The sequence below is a fragment of the Taurulus bubalis genome (genome assembly GCF_910589615.1).
Source record: "Taurulus bubalis genome assembly, chromosome: 3".
Taxonomy (NCBI): Eukaryota; Metazoa; Chordata; class Actinopteri; order Perciformes; family Cottidae; genus Taurulus; species Taurulus bubalis.
This window is the reverse complement of record NC_136591.1, coordinates 26,685,284-26,705,974: the sequence shown is the minus strand read 5'-3', so window position 1 is coordinate 26,705,974 and position 20,691 is coordinate 26,685,284. Positions and strand designations below refer to the sequence as shown.

The 20,691-nt window shown below is 41.2% G+C and overlaps 1 protein-coding gene across 1 annotated transcript in view; it reads left to right on the top strand.

Moving 5' to 3' along the window:
* The window catches only part of LOC306734199 (syntaxin-binding protein 5-like), a gene marked incomplete at its 5' end in the record, with an annotated part of 78,274 nt that overhangs the window by 32,799 nt on the left and 24,784 nt on the right, over window positions 1-20,691 (top strand). Inside the window, 3 exon segments of the mRNA XM_079215536.1 lie at window positions 7,425-7,559; window positions 14,859-14,922; window positions 15,678-15,761. Coding sequence (XP_079071662.1) covers window positions 7,425-7,559; window positions 14,859-14,922; window positions 15,678-15,761 — 283 coding nt within the window.

The following is a 20,691-nucleotide window of genomic DNA, read 5'->3' as shown; positions in this document are numbered from 1 at the left end:
TTTCAGAACTATCCTTGGTGCTTAATTAAGGACAATCCAATATTGAAATGACTAATATTTTAAGTACAAAAATGCATTAAAAGAAAATATAATTTTCTTTTTGCAAATGTCTAAGCTCTGAGATGCAAGACGAGTGAAGTGCAGAATCACCTCACCTCAAGGAAGTTTCTGTCCACTGTCTCCTCCAATCACAGATGCAGCGATAAACCATCAGAGCCAATCATATCATTGCCCTGCGAACTGTCACAGTTAAAAGTGGCGAATGGGTTAAACGTCAGAGCCAATGATCTGAGACAGCGCTGATGTGATGGACAGGTGGCCGGCAGCGTCTTTTAGGGCGGGTTGTGTTCTTGCGTAGGCGCTTGACCGCCTCTGACATTTAGTAAGCACCGCCGCCGTCCAACGCAACGACCTCGAGACACAGCAGCGGAAAGGAGCGAAGTCACTTCATCTCAAGAGAAGTCAATTGGAAGAAGATGCTGCAAAGTCACATGAGGCATTTAGAATGGGAAGAGGATGTTAACCTGAAGCAGTGGGCAGAAGTGAAAGAAGAGGCTTGAGAGGAAGAGTAGTAGAATTTGGTCGAGGGAGAGTAACGCAATTGTATGAAAGAAGGAAAGAAGTGGAAGCAGGAGGAGGTCTGAGGGACAAGACGTCCCACGCATTGGCTTTTCTCATCCCATTAAAATATCAAGAGGACGAATGACTGAGGTATATTCTAATAACTAGTCTTACTAGTTAGACTGAGCATTAGACATCAGTCTGCTATTCGGCACCTGACAACAATTTTACCTGAGGATAATACAGAACACCAGTCTCTCTCTGTGACTATTTAGAATCTCTCAACTTAATAACAACAACAAGTTTGCATCTTTTTTTATCAGGTCACTGGTTTCCTCCCACACGCCAAAGACATAAGGCTCAGGTGAACTGGAAACTTAATTGTGTCTTTGTGAATGTGTTTGTCTACTTAAGCACAACACTTACCAGCTGTGTTGCAAGTAATTGCATCATCTGCCACGCATCAGTTGATGCCTATAGCACATACACCACATAGACACCGATCCAGGACAGGAATAGTGTTTGGATGTAGTCGTAAAATGCTGCTGGGAAATAGAAAATGTCCTTATCCTGACATGTTGTCGGGCTCCAAGACCCAGCCGCTTTGTGGGCTTACACACACAATAATGGACAAGGCTGCATTGACGGTTGTCATACATTGTTGTATGTGTTGCCCTTTAGCCCTGCGACATGCTGGCAACTTGTCAAGGGCATTCCTGTGTCTTTTGGCACTGCACGCTGGCAGGTATTGATGGTGAATTGAAGTGTCTCTCACATGGGTATCATATTGTATACAAGTGTTTTCTGATCAGCTTTCCATTTTCCGTCTCTGTGAACTGATACACAACTCTGCAGTCCTCCATTTAATAATTGCTGCCCCAAGGAGCAGCCTCCAAAGTTATTGGGACCATCAGGGTCTAGTCGAGTCTATCTTATTTCAACTTTTCTATCACACAGTTTAGCCAAGTGTGTGGCACTCTGAGAAGCTTTTAAGATCTCTTCTGGCTATAAATATCTCTCTGCGTTGTATATTTTTATAAAAAGTCTGCCCACCGTGGTTGCTTTGTAAGTTGTCAAAAGAAATAGCATCAGGTTACATCCTAATAACAACAATGGTTATTAGAAGATCCCAGTTTGAAGTGTCATCAGAAGGTAAGAATGGCTGTTGAAGTATGTAGCAGTGTATGTATGTTTATGAGACAGACACATTGCAGGATTCAATGGAACAGATCTGTAAAACCGATACAATTCGTAGTCACCCACTGCCATTCTATTCCATCTCCTACTTTTTACCTTTGCTCCTTTGTTTTTCTTCTCTCTGTTTGCTCAAAGCTTGACTTTAGTTTGTCAGGGTGCAACCATAACTGCCACGACAGCCTCTTAATATGGTGCAACCGATATATAAGGAACAAAGGCCAAATAAAACACTCATGTTTAAACTTCCCCACAATATTCTAGGTACATCATTAACCATGGTGATTCAAAAAAACATAGTAATTTTAAAGATAAGATAATTTTGAGAGATGTATAATTTACCAACATAATGTTTTACACAAACACAACAATTTGTGGTTTTAGAGAGAATTACTGAACAATAACAATTTACCATCCACCCAGTATGTCTGTGCGGTGTCTCTGCTAGTTAGTGGTTAACCTCGCAGTGACAACACAACTCTAAGTAGCTGTGGAAATGTCTGGCATATAACTCCCCATAAAACCACAAATTGTTGTTTTGAACAAAATACAATGTGTTAGTCTGTGAGCTTTAGCCGCGCGGCTAATCTTTTTTAACTTTGGAGTGTGACCGGCTCGCTGTTTCCCTCTGCTAAGCTAGGCTAATAGCCTCCTGCTTCCAGGTCCATACTTGATGCCCAGACATAAGACTAGTATCAATTTTCTCACCTTACTCTCAGCAAGAAAGTGAATGATGACCTTTGTCACCAAATAGTGCATATATGCTATTTTTAAAACACAGGAAAACCCGCCTAAAATAAGCAATAGACTCCCTTCCCTTTGCGAGTATGCTGTGTTCTTGCACTGGCTTGTTTTTTCAAAACATTTTTGACTATATAACCCAAAGTCACCTTTTGAAGTCTTGAGGTGTCCTGTCTTGTGAGGGCCCATTCCAATACTCAGAAACACATCCTTCTCTCCCACCTTCCTTTTTCTTCTCGCCTTCCTACGCCTGATCAGTATTTGAGTTGATGGGGAAAAGCAGTGTTGCAGAAAGCCCTCCAGTGTCAGCATCCATTCACATCAAATCACAGGCACTAGGAGAGAGGAGAGGAGAGAAGGGAGGAGAGGAGGGGTTGAGACAGACTGGGCCTCAGCCAGAGAGCAGTGAGTCAGTCTGTGAGTAGGAGTGTGGGGATGGAGGGAGCGCAGAAGAAATCCTGCCGAGTCATTCTGGCGTAGGATGCTCTCGTCACCTCCTGGCCTCACAGGAATGCACTGCAGATGTGGAAGCTATCGTCTATGCAGGGTGATATGATGAGAGATGATGAGAGGGGGTAGCCAGGGTCACCACACACACACGCACACGCACACGCACACGCACACACACACAAATAATACCTCTACTGTTACTTACACATTTATATTTCAGGTTATTTTATTTCAGGACAGTAACTAATTGTATTCTTGATATATTTGATTCTAGCGGATCCGAGTCACTTAATATTGGAATTTTGAATCTCAGGTTCCAGCTGAAAATATCTACTCAGTAGTTTGGTCAACAAAGCTATTGCATCAATTAAATTTAAATTTAATTTAATTATTGAAAATGTTTTATTTATTTTGCAGATTAGACTTTCTTGAACAATATTTGACTGATTCAGTTTATTTATTTTTTTGCCCTTTTTTCTCCAACAAATGTGCAAATGCATTTTAAAGAACTGTGAAGGTGAAATCAGCATTGTTTTAATTATCGGGTGGGGGGTGGGAGGGACTATCTCTCTAAAGATTGGTGCTCTCTCTCAGTGATGCTGAATTTCTTCGACATCTTCAGACTATTCAATACTTATTCAACCTTTAACAAACTCGTTGTCAGAATCACCGATTCCAAGCAGAAAGAACTATCTGTAATCTTAATTACTGTAACATTATTTTGTGCACTGACAAAAATATTGGCCAGATGAAGATTAACAGATACAGATTTGAGTACAATACAGTATGAGACAAGTGTTTCATTTTGCTACATTCTTTTTCTGTCAGCCTCTTCCCCGGCCATTATTGTGCATGATTATTTAATTGATATGTTTGAATACATTACATTTTTGCATAATATTAAAACTCATTAAGCGTTCTATTGTGAGTCCTGTTACTGCTTTGCTGCAACAACGGCATACTCATCACTGGAACTAAATCAAAGTGTTTCCATAGGACATTATTGTCTAGTCAGCCATTAATCAGTTTGTGGTCAGTGCTTTGCTCAAGGGCTATTTAATAAAAATTGTAAAAAAAAAGTTCAGATTAACGTATTTTAGCGGATGGGCGGTGACTTTCTAATGACGGACAGACACAGATTACTCCACTTGCAACAGTCCTCGTTGATAGGAACATCACATAAAAACAAGCATTACAAAGGATGGCTTTCTAAAGTATCCCTCTCTCATTTGCAGTGAACTGTGCTCTCATACGTCTAGCCCACAGTGGAGTTAACCTCAGAGTTGTGTGTGGCAGGCGTCTGTCATTTCTGAGGCAATGTGTTTGGCCTGAGCCTGCGAGCTGGCAGCTGCCTTTATGCGTCGTGACTACTTGAAGCAGGACACTCGTGCATGCACAACAAGTGTGAACACAATGACACGCACAAAAGCACACTTGCACACTTGCACAAACAATTGGTTGCACACAAAGAAATGGAAACACACACACGCTGCTAAATTGCGAGCAAATTTGTATAATTACATATGCGTCTTGCCACTGCCTCTCAGTCGGCCCTCTAGTACTGTCTCTAAGACACTTAATCAGCTGGCTTGTATGTGCTCACATACACAGATCAAACATATTTATATATAACCATATGCTGCATAAAAGAAGTGGATGTAGTTATCGTGACGTCACCCATTGGATCTGCATCTTGGATTACGTCCGTTGCCAAGTTGTTTTTCTCAACCAATGAACGGAATTTAGCATAATTGGAATCCGGAGGAGTGACGTAAAGACGCTGTATATGACTGAGACCTGTCAATCACAGTAAACCTGCCCTAAAGCATACTTTGTTTAATGGTATTTTACTACTAAAATGGACCGTTTACAAAATGAACATCATGTTTTATTAAAGAACACGTGAGCCTTGCGATTGAGACCATACACTCGTGTTTACAATGTTTAGTGAGGGAATAAATCAAGTAAGAAGTAAGGTAATTTTCTCATAGACTTTCATACAATCAAACTTCTTTCTGATACCCGAGGAGTTGCCCCCTGCTGGTCAGTAGAGAGAATGCACATTTTAAGACACTTCTGCATTGTCTTCACACGGCAGAACCGAAGGTGTGCCGCCTGTAAGCAACATATATTTACAGAACATATGTAATTACGTGAGTTCATATCGGTTGCTGAGAAGCATGTACACATGCAAACGTACACAAACACAAACATGTACAGGTACATGAAAAGAGAGATAAATGCACACAGTGTTTGTAACCCTGAAAACCAACTCATGCACTCACTCAAACCCTCATATGCATAGATGAGGCACATCTGTTTGTGCAGATGGAAAAAGACATCAAATCTAGTGGACAGTCCGCCACAAGTTGTCATGAAAAGTCATGCGGCTCTTCATCTCAACGGTAGTGAGTCTGTAGAATGTGTGCGTATCACTAATCAACTGATAATGGTACAGTAGTCATCTCGTGCTCCTACAACCCTAAACATCATGTTCATGAACAACTAATTTGCAAAACTACAAATTACGTTTCCTCCAATATGTTTTTTGCAAAGCACATGAATATTTAGTAGGAGAACGGATTGCAAGATCGTGAAGATGATGCAAGTCGACTTGCATCATCAGCTGAGCATGTGCAACCCCTACAGTATTACTCTCATATTTGATTAAGACAGACCATATTCCTGTTTGTAAATACTGTATGCAAATGTAGGTTAGTGTGTTTGAGTGTTTTGAGAGTCTGTGTACATTTTAGACTGTGTGGATGAGATGTATGTCAAGTTGCCCAATTCCTCCCCAAAAATGAATATATGCATGTTTTTGGAGCAGAATACTGGGGCAGAGGAGGTGTGTGTGTGTGTGTGTGTGTGTGTGTGTGTGTGTGTGTGTGTGTGTGTGTGTGTGTGTGTGTGTGTGGGGGGGGGGGGGGGGGGGGGGGGGGGGGGGGGGGTGGTAGGAGCTGCTACTCTCCATACAGCCCTGGAGAGAGGCATATTGCACATTAAAACTCACAGGGACTCAAAGTCACCGCAAGGACATGTTTACACAAATCCATGTGTTGCTGTGCTATTGAGTGTATGTATATTTATACAGTATAATGCAAGGTTTATGTTTAACCCTTTCTATGACAGAATACATGCATACTGATAACTTCTAGCATCCTTTGCTGAATATGTTCAGGAGGAAAAATAATTGCTGCCCAGATCACATGTTTCAAGCTGAGGAAGTGTCACTTTCTTACACTTTGCAGGTAGAAATCACATGACTTTCATACCAGAGACTCAAAGACCAGAGTTTGAGTCCAGCATCCTACATTTTGTTGACTCTTTCCCTATTAACCAGGTGCTTTACTTGAACCATAAACCTGTTAATCATGCTTTAGTTAGGAGTGGATATTGTAGCGAAAACAATTTATGTTGATAGAAAATAATATTTATTTTTTATTATATATATATAAATACAACATAGTTGTAATGTTATATAGTTTGAAAAGAGTAATTGAAGCATGGGGAAAGTGGTTATCTTGATCTCTCCTTGAATACTGCACAGGGTCTTGAGTTTAATGCTAGTTATATTAATTCATCTCTGACAAGATCCCACAAGATTTTTTTTTTTTTTTACATACTGTATCTCAAGCATCTTTGACAGCAGATATTACATTTGGATATTCAACTTGTTGTGCAGAGTAATCCCATTACTAAATACGAGCCAATCTGTCATGAACGCAGAGGAAATACTCCAGTGTTTCCTTCCTGTTGGAAGTAATGGATACAGAAGAAAGTCAAAAGAGATGGTTTCAACTTAATTCCTCTCCCTACTTGGGTAGTGTTTACCAGCTGATGAGCCAGGGGTTTTGTCTTATAGATGAGGGCCTCTGAAGTCCACAGGTGGAGCTCAAAGCACCGTGCAGAATAAAGAGGATCACTGGAGGAGCTTGGCGACCTTGAAATATTAGCAAGGCGGATTACCAAGGTTGTACATTATTATTCCTCAGACGGATTGAGGGTTGAATTGAAGTATGGATGAAAGAGCTAAATGATGAAAAAGGGATGAGAAGATGAATGGATAGCCACAGCTAAGGAGAGAAGGGTTTCTAACCTCTCATTAAACTTAAGTCTGATGGATGGATGAAAAGAGTAGACGGGGAAGTGAAGATGAAAACAGGAGAATTCTAGGTGTCTCTTTGCCCTCACGTGCCCTGGAGGTCTTGATAGAAGGTGGCTCATTGAATGACTCAAAGATCTCTTTGGTTTGCCACTCTCATGTCGACTGCTTCGACCCGATGGAGTGGTAAATAATCCTCTCACAGTTTTCGCATAATTTGTCTCTCGTTATAATAGGACGTTGAGTGATTTTCAAGAAGCTTCTGTCTCTCGGCCGTCTGTGTCTTTGTCCCTGTTTCTACCTGATCCACCCTTCCTCTTCCTCTGTCATTCCCTGCTACTTTTTTTTAACTCGTGTCTCCTTCTCTTCACAGAATAACCTTCTGCCACCTGCCCTTCCAGAGTAAATGGTTGTACATCGGCACAGAACGAGGGAACATCCACCTCGTCAATGTGGAGTCCTTTATGCTCTCAGGCTACGTCATCATGTGGAACAAAGCCATTGAACTGTGAGTGTAACTGCCCACGTGTCACCCTCTGATGTTGCCTCCCACTCTTAATGCCCTGGATGTTCCTTGCATTTGCTCTCCTCTGTTTCCTCTTCTTCAAATACTGCAAACTTAGCATGCTGCTGTGCAGGTTTTTGTGCGGCATGGAGGGGGTTCTCATCCACAGTGAATCCCTGATACACAGATCAATATTTGAAATCTGCAGGAATCAAACTCATATCACTAGCACTGCAACATTGATCCTAGGGTCTATTGACTCACCTTGCAGCACTTAAGTGAGACAAGTGATGCAGTGTAATCAGCATTTTACCTTTCAAAAGGTTATTGTGATAAATATAATGAGATAAGAAAGAATCATTAGTCAGTCTAGATCACTTTCAGGCACAGTATCGGACTCCAGGTAGTGAGCGACCTGTCTCTTTGCTGTTTCAATGGATCTGTCAGTTTGACAGGCTCCATTTTGGTTCCCTGCTGTAGAGACTTAAATTATTCACTGGAGCGTTTTGCTTCACGCTTTCCCCCTCATCCCCTTCTGTGCATGTGTGTGAGTGGGAGGAGAGAGGGAAAAGATGTAGGAAGGAGGGAGGGGGTGGAACAGGTGTCTGCCGAGATCAGTGTATGGTACACACCAACGTCTCGTCTCGACGACAGGGCTGCAGGGAAGTAAAGGCGAGAGAGTGAGGGGTGGGGGAGGGAGAGGGGTGTATGACAGAGAGGAGACAGGAGTGGAATGGATGAGACAGGGCTTTTGCCTGGGGTAAAGGACATGCAGAGGAGGAAGGTGATAGAGGAATGGAGTGGCGACAGAGGGATAAATGCAGGTAACAGAGGGCAGAGCAGTGAGGATAACGAGGTGGAAGGAAAAGGTTTTCAATTAAAGAAAAAAAGAGGACGGCAAGGAGAGATATTGATGAGAAAGAGGGGAGATGTGTATGATACGATAGAGAGGTAGATACAGGAGTTCTTCTTGACTAAAAGATAAGCAATAACTTACACTTTTCTTTGCTAGACTGTATTCTCCTTGTTTTTCATTTCACCTTTACGGTACCATTCACTTCTCTTCACCATATTTCACCTCGAAATATGCTTTGTTCCCCGACTATCCTCATATTATTTCAAAAATACCTCCTCCATTCCAAAACTGTTCCTGATGTCTATGAAAGTAAAAGTTAATACATCTCTTTTAATGTTGGAAACAGTTGCTTGATTTGTAAAAAATATGTTAAAAAAATTGTACAGGGAGCGAAAAATAATTAAATCAACATACAACTATTGAAATATTGGATTGCCTTTTATGAAGTGCTTTTAGCATCTCATTCACCTGTTCTCACTCACATTTGGCAAGTAACCGTGCGCGGGACTTTCTTGAACCATAAACCGTGCCTTTCCATAACACTGCCGTTTGTCTTAGAATAGAAATTGAACACTTTTACATGAAACAAAAGGTCCCACAGCCTGTAAGTGGAAATTTAGAACGGCCTCAATATCACCATCTCCACGTCACAGATTTCAGAAGCTGTAAACATTACAGCACATTTAGCATATAGCTAGTCCAGAATAATACATATGTACATTTTCATTTATTTTTTTACAATGACATGTACTTACAAATTACAAGTGGCATACAGTACAGTATATATAGTTCACACTGATCTTGATCTATATTGACCTGCATGACCTGCTATTTGAGCTGTATACATCTCTACCTTACCTCCATTTCTTCAACCCACCCAAACATGTACATGCAACAGCTTTGTTCAATCTCAACACTTTCTTTGATATATTGTGGTTTCCATCCATTCCGCCCTGCACATTTATTGTAAAGGATCTTCCTCTATCTATTGTGCCTCAATCCCTCACACACATTATATGAGATACTGTGTCTTGAAGATGGCGACAGTGCCAGTAATTGAGTCATGTATTTGTTACAGAAGCTCTCAGTTTGCATATATGTCTATATGTATAAGTTTGTGGTTTGCTTTGACCCAGATCAGAGAGGTGTGATGTGATTCTCTTGTTCTTTCTCCTTTTGTTCTTTTCCAGCTGTGGGGTTGGTAGGGTAGCGGTATTCCAGGTACAAAAGCCTCTGTAACTTTCCCATTGTTCTTCTCTGACTCTGTCTTCAGAAGAAGGTAGTACTTGATCTAAATGAACGGGAATTATTGTAGTGCTGAAACAATTATTCTCTTTTCGAATTGATTAATTGGTTAAATAATTGATTGAGAAAAATGTTAAATGCTTTTCTCTGTTTTCTATCATCATAAATTGATTATCTTTTAGGGTTTGAACTGTTAAAATAAGCGTTTTGAAGTGGTCCCATCAGGCTTTGGGAACTAGGCATTTGTCACAATTTTGAAGACAATTTTAGACTAAACAATAAGTTGTTTGTGTTGCAGACTTGAATTTAGAAGCTGGGTCATATTTCAGTATAATCAGCTGAACACTTGGAGTTGTCTACATTAGTATTATTGTGATAAACTGGTAGTACATGTCGTGCTATTAAAAGCATTTTTAAAGATTTTCTTTTCCGCCCTGCCTTCTACACCTCTGTTCTATTGTGATTGCTGCAATGAGTCTAGAATATGATGTGTACCGGGGTCATCTTCCCTTGGGCCCTGCTATTTGGAGACAAGCTGCAGTAGCTGTGCCAGTGGCCCCAGGCCTGGCATGGCCTGGCCTGGCCCAGTGCTCTGTGTGTTTGTATGACTCACATATATTACAGTACATAAACAACTGCCAGGCACTATAGTTCAGTCAGAGCTTTAGGCATTAAGGACATTGCCATAAGGCCACATGTGAATCTGTGTTTGTTCACATGATGCATCATTTTATGTATGCACTGTATATGCAAGAATATTTATATATTTATACCTGGCAGCATCTGTCTGTGGGTTTGATTTTGATTCAGCTAGATGGTCACTGGGAACAGAGGGCTGGAGAGAAGTGGGGCAGGAGTGGTAACATGTTAACAGCTTGCTATGACACATAGTTCACGTGAACATGTTGGCCAGAGGCCTATTCTGTCCTCTTTTATTTCATCCCACTCTCCCACTCAGGACCCTGTAATTACTTATTCTTCCTGCTTAAACGTATGTTCCTGCGTTCTGTTTTTATGCACATGCGTGGTCCTCAGCTGGTACAGTAGTGCCCTACTAGGGAAGCGTCACCGACCCCAGGCTGCAGATGGAGGCCCAGAACTGTGGTGACCTTTCCTGGGGGACCCGGCCCTCCAACACCCTTTGCACTTGGAAAGGTGGACATTACAAATCATTTTGAGGATTCACATCTGTCTATTCAGTACAGTATAAAGATTTGCACTCAGTTATTGTGCAATTTGCACATTGATTAGCATTCATATGATAATTCATAAGGTACAGTCTTGGATTCCAAATCAATTAATTTCTCTATTTAGTTACAGTAAGTATAATACAAAACTAAACCTATATAAGCAGCAGTATCGGGAGCAACTGGAGACAAATTTGGTCCAAAATACACCGGACCAGACTTAAGGCTACAACCCTTTTGAGAGAATGTTACAATGCCAGATTTTCGAGGTGTAAAACAAGTTAACGTTAGTGATCGTTTCACACCTCATTCACTATTTAACTACACATTTGGGGACAATGGCTGGATAGACAGTCTGGTTCTTTTCAACTGTACCCAATGTTATTGAATCTTGCTAACATAGTGTTTTTCTCTTTGCTGAGCAGATGAGAACTATTTCCCTGATGTAAAGTCATATCTAAAGTTTGTCCTATACAAGTTACTGGAGCAGTAACATTTTCATTGCATACAAACGTTGTGGTAATTATGGTTCCAGGAATTAACAAGGCCTCAGCGGTTAACAGGGAAACACACGTCACATAGTCAAAATATTTGATTTTGATTTCATATGCAAATATAAATGAATGGTCAAACTTTTTGTTTTCTTAGTACATGGTATAAGCAGGATAATGCCCTTTGAGGTGTCAATTATCAGGATTTAATGGACTGAGGGGAGGCCAGATCCATTAATTCCTGATTATGGACACCTCGAAGGGCATTATCCCCTACTTAACTGACAGATAAGTGAACAAGTGTATTCCCCAAATGATCCAACTCTTTTAACTGCAACACGTCACATAATGGTTGTTTCTGTTGCTTTTGCTGTCTTTCAGTAAGCTTTTAAACAGGGAGCAGAAATCTGTGTCTCACAGCTGAGCTGTCAATGGCCTTATCAGTCCACAGCAGGAGGGGATCTAATGCAAAAAGCTACTGTTTTGGTCAGAGCATTTAGTATTAAAGTTTTGTTCTTTCATGCACTGAAAAACTTTGCATGCACTCAGTACGGCTGGGCCAGCACTTTCATCTTGAACATGTGTATCCTATGCATTAACACACACACAATCATAGTCCAAGGTGACATGCGGCCACATACGGTACGGTCGGGCTGCAAACAGGCTTTTCAAGTCATGTTGCCGCAGTGGTGACTGTGCCTCTGCTACCTTACACATGTTCAGGACTTCACTGTACATGTGTGTCTGTGTATGTAGTTAAGTCCTTGTTTTTAGTTTTTTTTTGTATTCACTTATTGTTAATTGTATGTGTGTAAGCACATGTGAGCCTGCACTCAAGAGATGTTTTAAAATTCTGGGAGGTGAACCCTCGCTTTCGCTTAAACACCCCCCTGCGTCATCTACACACCCACAGACATTTTCTCTACGGTGCATGTGTGTGCACACATACAAATGGTCCTTTCCTTAAAGTACTGAAGGCATCACTGCGTTTCGGATGAATATTTGAGGTGCAAAGAAGGATTTGGTGCATTAAAGGTTTATAGCATATGACTTTTTTTAACTGAAGGTGCCAAGGGGCGGATATTTTAAGTGTTATATTTGCCATGAGGCATTTAGTTTAACTCCAGTGTGTGTGTGTGTGTGTGTGTGTGTGTGTGTGTGTGTGTGTGTGTGTGTGTGTGTGTGTGTGTGTGTGTGTGTGTGTTTGTCATGAAAGACCTTAAATCAGTAATTGTAAGACAAGAATGTGGTCCCCATAACTGTGAATGATGCCATAAGGATAATGGCATGCTCACAGCCAAACCAGTATGCATAGACATAACTAGTAGTAGAGCAGTGTGCATTAACACTAAAACATCCATAAGCTATCAGAGACACACATGTTCTTTTATTCACGCCTCCACAATTGTTCTTGTCCCCGAAGACCTTTTTTTACTTTGTATGCAAAACGCAGAGTCATTAGCAGTACGCAGTCAGAAATGTGTGCTTACAGGAGCGTGTTGAAGTTGTTTGTGTCTGTCTGTGTGTGTTTGTGTGTGTAGTGTGTGTGTGTGTGTGTGTGTGTGTGTGTGTGTGTGTGTGTGTGTGTGTGTGTGGATGGGTTTGTGCGTTTGTGGCAGAGTATGGATGAGTTTTGGGAGCCTGTCTGTGCTCTGCCCATTCTGCCTCTGTTGCCATGGCGACTCCTTCATCGCCAAACCTGAACATGTATTTTGAGAATGTCAGATTTATTTACTGTATAACAACAGTTGTTTACAGAGTCTCACGGAGGGAGATGGAGAACTTTGCGCATGAAATTCTAAAACAAGAGAGAATGAACCACGTGGGACAGGCGGCTTTTTATGCAAGTTGCATTTTGTAATTCACCAAGAGGGTAATTGTTTGTTATGGACGTGGGTTTTACAAATGGGGTGAATGTCTCTTAACTTTGCCGACATGCAAATGCATTTGTGTGTGTGTGTGTGTGTGTGTGTGTGTGTGTGTGTGTGTGTGTGTGTGTGTGTGTGTGTGTGTGTGTGTGTGTGTGTGTGTGTGTGTGTGCGCGCGCATGAACGTTCTGCTATGGACGACTGTTAGCTGAAAGACAGGCAGTGAAGGGGGATTAGATAAATCAACAGCTCCAGCTGCAGCAGAGCTTAGGTAATAAGGCTCTGGCACAAACAGGCTAAATATAGAGACATCTGACTGACTGCCTGCCTGCCCACTAACTGCTACCTTTTAACACACACACACAGACAAACACACGTGCACATACACACACAGGCATGCACGCAAGCAGACAGTAGATTGTATCCTTCTCTCCCCCTTGCTTGTACTTAATAGGCGATTTGTACATTTTTAACACAGGGGTCATCCCAACGCAACTTGCAAATATATTTTGTATTATTTTTTTCAAACTGAAGCAAATATTTTTACACCAGCAGGATTGTAGCACAGCATAAAAGCAATGTTTTATAAATGTGGAAGTGCACTAAAAATATCTTCCCCCAAACGTGAATGAATAATCGTGAATAACCTTGATTGTGCAACCCTACCCCCCACCTGCTATCAAGTTTACAGTGTATTATACGCTATACAATTACAATTCCTTCTGCTACTTCAGCACCACGGACAGCACTACGGACCCATCAGTACTCAGCAAAGTTAGGCTCCTCATATTTCAGGGCCATGGTCGGGGCCTCAGATTCTTACTGGCACAAACCTCAATCAGATAAAAGATCAATGAGGCAGGCAGACTAGATTAACATATTCAACGAAACAACCCCTCTTCCCCGACTGCCTCTCTGCTACTAGGGGAAGGAGATGGGGGATGGCAGGCTAACAAGGAGCGTTTCAATCCCTAAACACAGTTTTGATATGTAATAATATCACCAGCGTGCCTTGTCCTTCACTGTTGACTTGAATAAATACAAAATCCATGATCTCCTTCTGTATTACTTCCATTTCGTTACAGCTCCTTACTTTCTTTCTCCTTTTTGGGCACCCCTGCCCTTGCTCCCTGGTATTGGGGTTATGTTTAAGGCTCTAACAGTCACCCTTTTTCAGCTGTGACCTTCTCTGGCGCTCTGCAGCCACATCATCTCTTTAAGGCAGGGCAGGTTAGGTAAATTCTGCAGCCACGTGGCACGCAGAGAGAGGAGATTTGACATAAGGCTGTCTGGAGGGTAAAGCACAGACAGGAGGAGGAGAGGAGGGGGCAGCCGGGCATTTTGTGCTGTGTCTGCTAACATGCAAATGGTCACACACACAGCAACGGACACACGCACATACACAGCCATTGGGGACTGTCTGGCCTGACAGTGCCATCCATCACAACCTTAACTGAGCTTATGTCTTTGAACAGCCTTTTAGAGCCTTGGAGTGATTGGCAGATCTGTCCTCCCTGGTGGACCTTACACAGGTTCAAAGACACTTCCTTTCCACCTTAACCCAACTCCATACTTCACTATGTTATGTGAGAGAACTATATGTTTATGGCCTTGTTTTCATTTGTCTCTCTCTCTCTCTTTGTCTCTGTCATAAGGTCCTCCAAGGCTCACCCTGGACCAGTTGTGCATATAAGTGACAACCCCATGGATGAGGGAAAGGTAAACGACAATACTTCTCTGTCCACACACGCATGCAAATATACGCAACATCAAAAACACCCTCACAAACAGCAAGGTCTTGTTACTTTCGTGACAGTACGGTTCAGTATTTGATTTGTTGCAGTGAGAATATACAATATATAGACAATATTAAATCCTTGACTTGAGGCTTGTTTGCTCTCTCCATACTGTATACTCTCTTTATCTGCTCTCTATTTTGGTTAAGCTATTTTTCTCATACATCACTAGGATTTGAAAAGCTTTTTAGCAATATGAGTAAGGTGACTGGCTGAGATCGATTACTATATATATATATACACATGTATATATATACACATGTATATATATATATGTGTATATACATATTTGTATATATATATGTGTATATACACATATATATATATGTGTATATACACATATATATGTGTATATACACATATATATATATATATATATATATACATACACACACATAGCGCATATGTTAATAGGGCCAATTCATTTCAGTTGATCTGCTTTATTGACACACATGAAGTTCTATAAATAAGTCCTCTTTTCGCATCATGTCTTGTGACCCACGGTGGGCAGGTTTCTCCGTGAGCCACCACAGTCTGCTTACACCTGGTGTCCTTTCATGCTGCGCGATAATGTCAAATGTATGACTTCTTTTCCCGCCCATCATGGAGTCTATTCTATCTCCTCTCTGTCATCTCTCCTAACCATCTAACTGACAGCCTGTCGCTCTTCCTCTCTAGCTTATAATTGGATATGAGGCTGGGATCGTGGTCCTATGGGATCTGAAATTAAAGAAGGCCGACTATCGCTACACTTACGATGAGGTAGGCAAATCTCCCTTATTTTCTTTCTTCTGTAACACTTGTAAGTTATTCCTCACACTTCTGTGGAGTTTAATGAAGATGAGGTTTTACATCCACCTCTAAATGGAGCCACTAACTGGATTTGTGCTATCAAAAAATACTTCCTCAACAAACTAGTTAATCAGAGGTATAAACTCTGATTTACTATCTGCAGACAGATTTAGCTAGTCTTTATGCTATACTAAATTAGCCGGCTTCTGGCAGTAGCTTCATATTTAGCATACAGAGACTAGTATCAATCTTAAATATATTCTACTTCAAGCTGAGTTGCTTCGTTAGAAATTATTAAATCTATGAAGTATCACTTTACAAAATGAAAAAACTCAAAAACATAGTCTCTTTGGTCAGTGCTGCAGTCACAACTAAAGAAAATGTGTTTTTTCTCATTTACAAAGAACAACAGTTTGTGAAATACATGATTTAACAATGTCATGATTTATACAGTGTCTCCGGAGTGATGTTGCAAGGCTGCACAGTGATTGTGCTTGCATATTGCAGTTGTAAAAAGGGAATCATTTTGTAAAAGGTAAAGCACTGAGTCATTGTAAAGCTCTGAGTCATGTGGCTTCATTGTCTTCCCCAGAGGCAATAGTGTGTGTCCATAAATAAAAGACAATAAAAAAAGAGACACTGTCAGAGCTGCTCAGAGCTCTCTGGACCTGGCATGTGTCAAACCAGGTCTGCTATCAGTTACCAGATTAGTGTTTATACAAAACCTTATCTCCACTAACATAGTTGCTATATTTGGATTGTTTTTATGTAATATATGTGATGAAATGTATGACAGCCAGCACTTTTAGACTGACAGAATGGTTGTGGTCAGACATACGCACACATGCAAATAATCATACAGTGGTGTCCGTAGCTCTCAGACACAGAGCCAGACCGCCTGTTAAAGATGATATGATTATTGTAACACTCATGCTGGTGCTCACCTCATTGGCAGTGCTGTGGTGCTGTAAGCACACAGAGATAACACGAGTCACAGAGGACTACATAGACACAAATATGATGGTGGATTTTGTATGTTCAGTCTGTACAGTTCTCTCTCTCTCTGTCTCTCTGTCTCTCTCCCTCTCTCTCTCTTTTTGCCCTGTCTCCCTCTCTCAGATAAGCTAATATCCTCCTGCGGCTCCTAGGGCATTACATTCTCTCGTATTGAATCTCTCAAGAGAGCTCATCTCTTCTCTCCAAACCCCTACAGTTACACCTCTCCAGAGACCGGGGGTTGAGTGGGCGGGGGCTGCTCCTCATTTTGCTCACTGTGATTTACACTGACGAGGAGAAAGAGCCTGAAACACACAACCGTGCTTTCCTCTCTTTTGGAATGGCTTGGGGTTATTCCCCTAGCTAATTCATTCAAGTGGTTATTAGAGTCAGATTCATTCAAAGATTAATTTGCCCCCCGAACCAGCCTGCAGCCTACTGAGGACAACCTTTGTGTTCTCCTGTGTGGCATCATGAGCGAAATGTGGTTATGAAGATTGGGCTGTGACTTTTCCATTATCAGTGCTGCATACAGGGCTGTAGAGTGAAGAGTGAGCGCCATGGAGGAGGAACACAAACTCAAATATATGATCTTGATACCAGTGTGTTCTGATATTCACTTAAAAGTGTATATACTATGCAGCAATTCTCACTTACTCTTGTAAACCCAACATTCAAAGTTGTCCCCAGCTCAACAGGAGGGGGGAGGAGGAGGAGGAGGAGGAGGAGGAGGAGGGATAGGGAGAGAGAGAGAGAGAGAGAGAGAGAGAGTCTAGAAAATGAGACATAAGATATTATTTTCTGATTGTTGACAGAACACTGCGGAAAGGTGTCGCATTACCAGATTTTGTGTGAATGCAGCCAAATCGCAGCTTCATCCTGCCCTCTGTGGCCTCTTTGCTTTGCCTGTGTGTGTGTGTGTGTGTGTGTGTGTGTGTGTGTGTGTGTGTGTGTGTGCACGCATGTGCGTGTGTGTGTGCACGCATGTGCGTGTGTTGGGCTCACCCTTAGTTTTGGTCAAACAGACACACAGACCTGCAGCTCTTCAGCCATCCATGACACAGACAGAGAGCAGAGGAAAGAGACACCATTGTGACCTGGTTGGGACCATTTTATAAAGTCCCCACCTCACCTGTTATTGGCTGGCGGCTTCACCCCCGCTGCCCATAAGCCGACACCCAGAAACGTCTCGAACACAGCAAAATAATAAGAGAGGAGAAAATACAGGCAGAGGTTGGGGCCCCTGCACATACAGACACGGCCACACACTTAAATGTTAATTTTAGAGGGATTATGCATTTAGTTATGTGGTGGGTTTTGCTGAATAATTACAGTTGCTGTGGAAACATGAGTCTCGTTTCCGAAGACATAGATGCTTTTCATTGCTGAGCTCATTCCTGCCATCAAACATATATTCAACATTCAACACAATTATAAGCCATTGATATTACATGCAGTTGGTACATTTGGAATTATTTTCCGCCATAAATGTGTGCAAACTCCATTCTGTACAGCATCTGCTAATAATACTGTACGGTAAAATATGTTTTTACATCTAATAAATCCATTGCAAATTGAATTATTCCTGCTGTGCACTCTTTTTCCTGCTGTGAGCTTTATTCAAATACTATTTGCCTCAACGCTTGCCACCAAGTGTCAAAGTTGTCAACTGAAATGAACAAGGGGGCTTTTCCTCTTCTCCTTTTCAACAGCAGAGTAAGCCAGCAGTAGTGATGGATTTAGGCTTTTGGATGATTATGTCTTAAAGAATATTTTAGTGTTGATGGAAATTTGTGGGTGTTTAAACAAGTGAAACGCAGTCTATGTTCTCATATTTCAAAGGAGACAGATAAATGTTTTTTCTGAGTAATGTCAACTCAGAAATTCTTGGCACATTTTTAACGACTCTTGCACTCACGCAACGTCAGCATGTAGGGTGCACATAAGGGAAATAATTAAATGGTTTTGACTCAAATGACGGCAGCTTTTGTTAGTTATACACGCTGTCAAACTACAGAGATGTCAGCAGATTGGAACTTAAACCTGGCCCCCAGACAGCAACAAAGTTTCCGGCAGAGTACAGACAAACAGCAGAGGCCATAAAACTTTTGTTTTTACAAGCTCACAAAGAGCTGAGAGAGCATATCTTCCACTCTGTGTCTATCAGTGGATTGTCTATTATTAGCTGTGGATCAGCAGTATGGGCTTCCGGTGAGTGCTAGCCAGAGAGCATATGTCACTCTGACCCTGCTCCACTCTGCCCCATCTGACTCAACACCTTGGTCTGAGTCCGGTCCTGATGAATGGATGACATCACAGCCAGATTTGAGTTTTTAGTTCTCTTCTTCCTCTGATGTTTGTTTCCTGGTGGCTGTTTGTCACTCAAAGAGTGCTTGGATGATTCTTCTATTTTTGTTGCATGCCTTCAAAAGAGCCATTATTGTCCTTTTCCTTCAATCACAACTTAATGTTGTGAATTTTTATTTTGCTACATTTCTTTCTGTAAAGTTGAATATATTTTACATCCTAATGGTTTAGTATGTTTCTTTTTCTTATTATATAATTTTGACGATTCTCTTGTACCTTGCCACGTTGTGCTAGTCATTTTGTTCTCACTCTTTTTTTCTCTTTCTCTCTTTTTCTCTCTGTCAAATCATGAAAAGGAGCAAGTAGTTTTTGCCCAAAAGCCCCCAAAACTCTCTTGCAGAAATGTTTGGTGACCTCTTGTGTGACTAACATAACAAGAAAAAGTTTGTGCACACATGCAACCAACATTGAATCTGCACCAAAATATCTGGGGGAAATGTTTTCCTCGGAGCAAGACACACTGCTCTATTATTGAAGGCCAACAATTACACAGTAAAAAATGCAATTATTCCCACAACCACTCTCAATAATTACTTAATTTCCAAGCAATACAAATCATTCAACAACTTTGGCTGTGGAGGAATGTGTGTTATTAACATATTTTAACACCAAGTTCATATTGTAAATAGCCTTGACTGCTGGATGCAGCTTCAGTCAGATTTAAAACAAGTTGTTGGAAACAAATGAGTGGCACTTTTTAAAATATAGTTCCAAATTGGTGAGGTTGTCCATATAGGACAATACATTGCGAGAGAGAAGTTCCTGAGGTATCCTTTTTCATGGGCAGCTCAAGTGACTCTACTTGATATGTCTGCATGCACCAAATCCCTCCCATCTGGTTGGCTGAGAAGATTACAAGCAAATGCTCCAATTGTGTGCATACTCTTAGTGACATAAATCTGGCTTTATGAAGAAGCATTTGATTCGCCCCTAAGACCTGTTGAGGATTCAGACGGATAAAGTTTCATTGCTGATTGGTCATTTGGCAAGTCTAGCGCGATGTCCATTAGATGGAGAATATCATTCTTTATATGATGGCCAGTCTCTGTGGGGCTTTATCTGTCAGGATGTTACTCTTCATTATGCTAATGTTAACTCCTTGTTAAGAAAAAGATCAATCTCTCACACCGCTCTTGCAAGACATATGTTTTCCTAATGTGATTACTCACAAACATACAGGTGGGGAAAGGGTTATTGTGGTATAACAGAGAAATGTCACTCAGGTGGTCCAATGCTTTGATCCAGATAAAGAAATTAGATCGTTAGAGAAATATCTCAACTATTTTTAGATGGATTGGATGGATAGGTTGAATCGTTGAGCCTTTTACCATTTATTATTTTCCCTAAGGGCCGCTAGCACTACTGCATGATGAACATTCATGGACTGCTAGCAGCTCTATATCTCTGCCTTGAGCAGAATGCTAACATCAACATGCTCACAAAGACAATAAAGCATGTATAATGTTTACCATGTTCACATCAAGGGTGCTTCGTCATAAACCCCAATATTGGACATATTGGACAAAGATTTGATCCG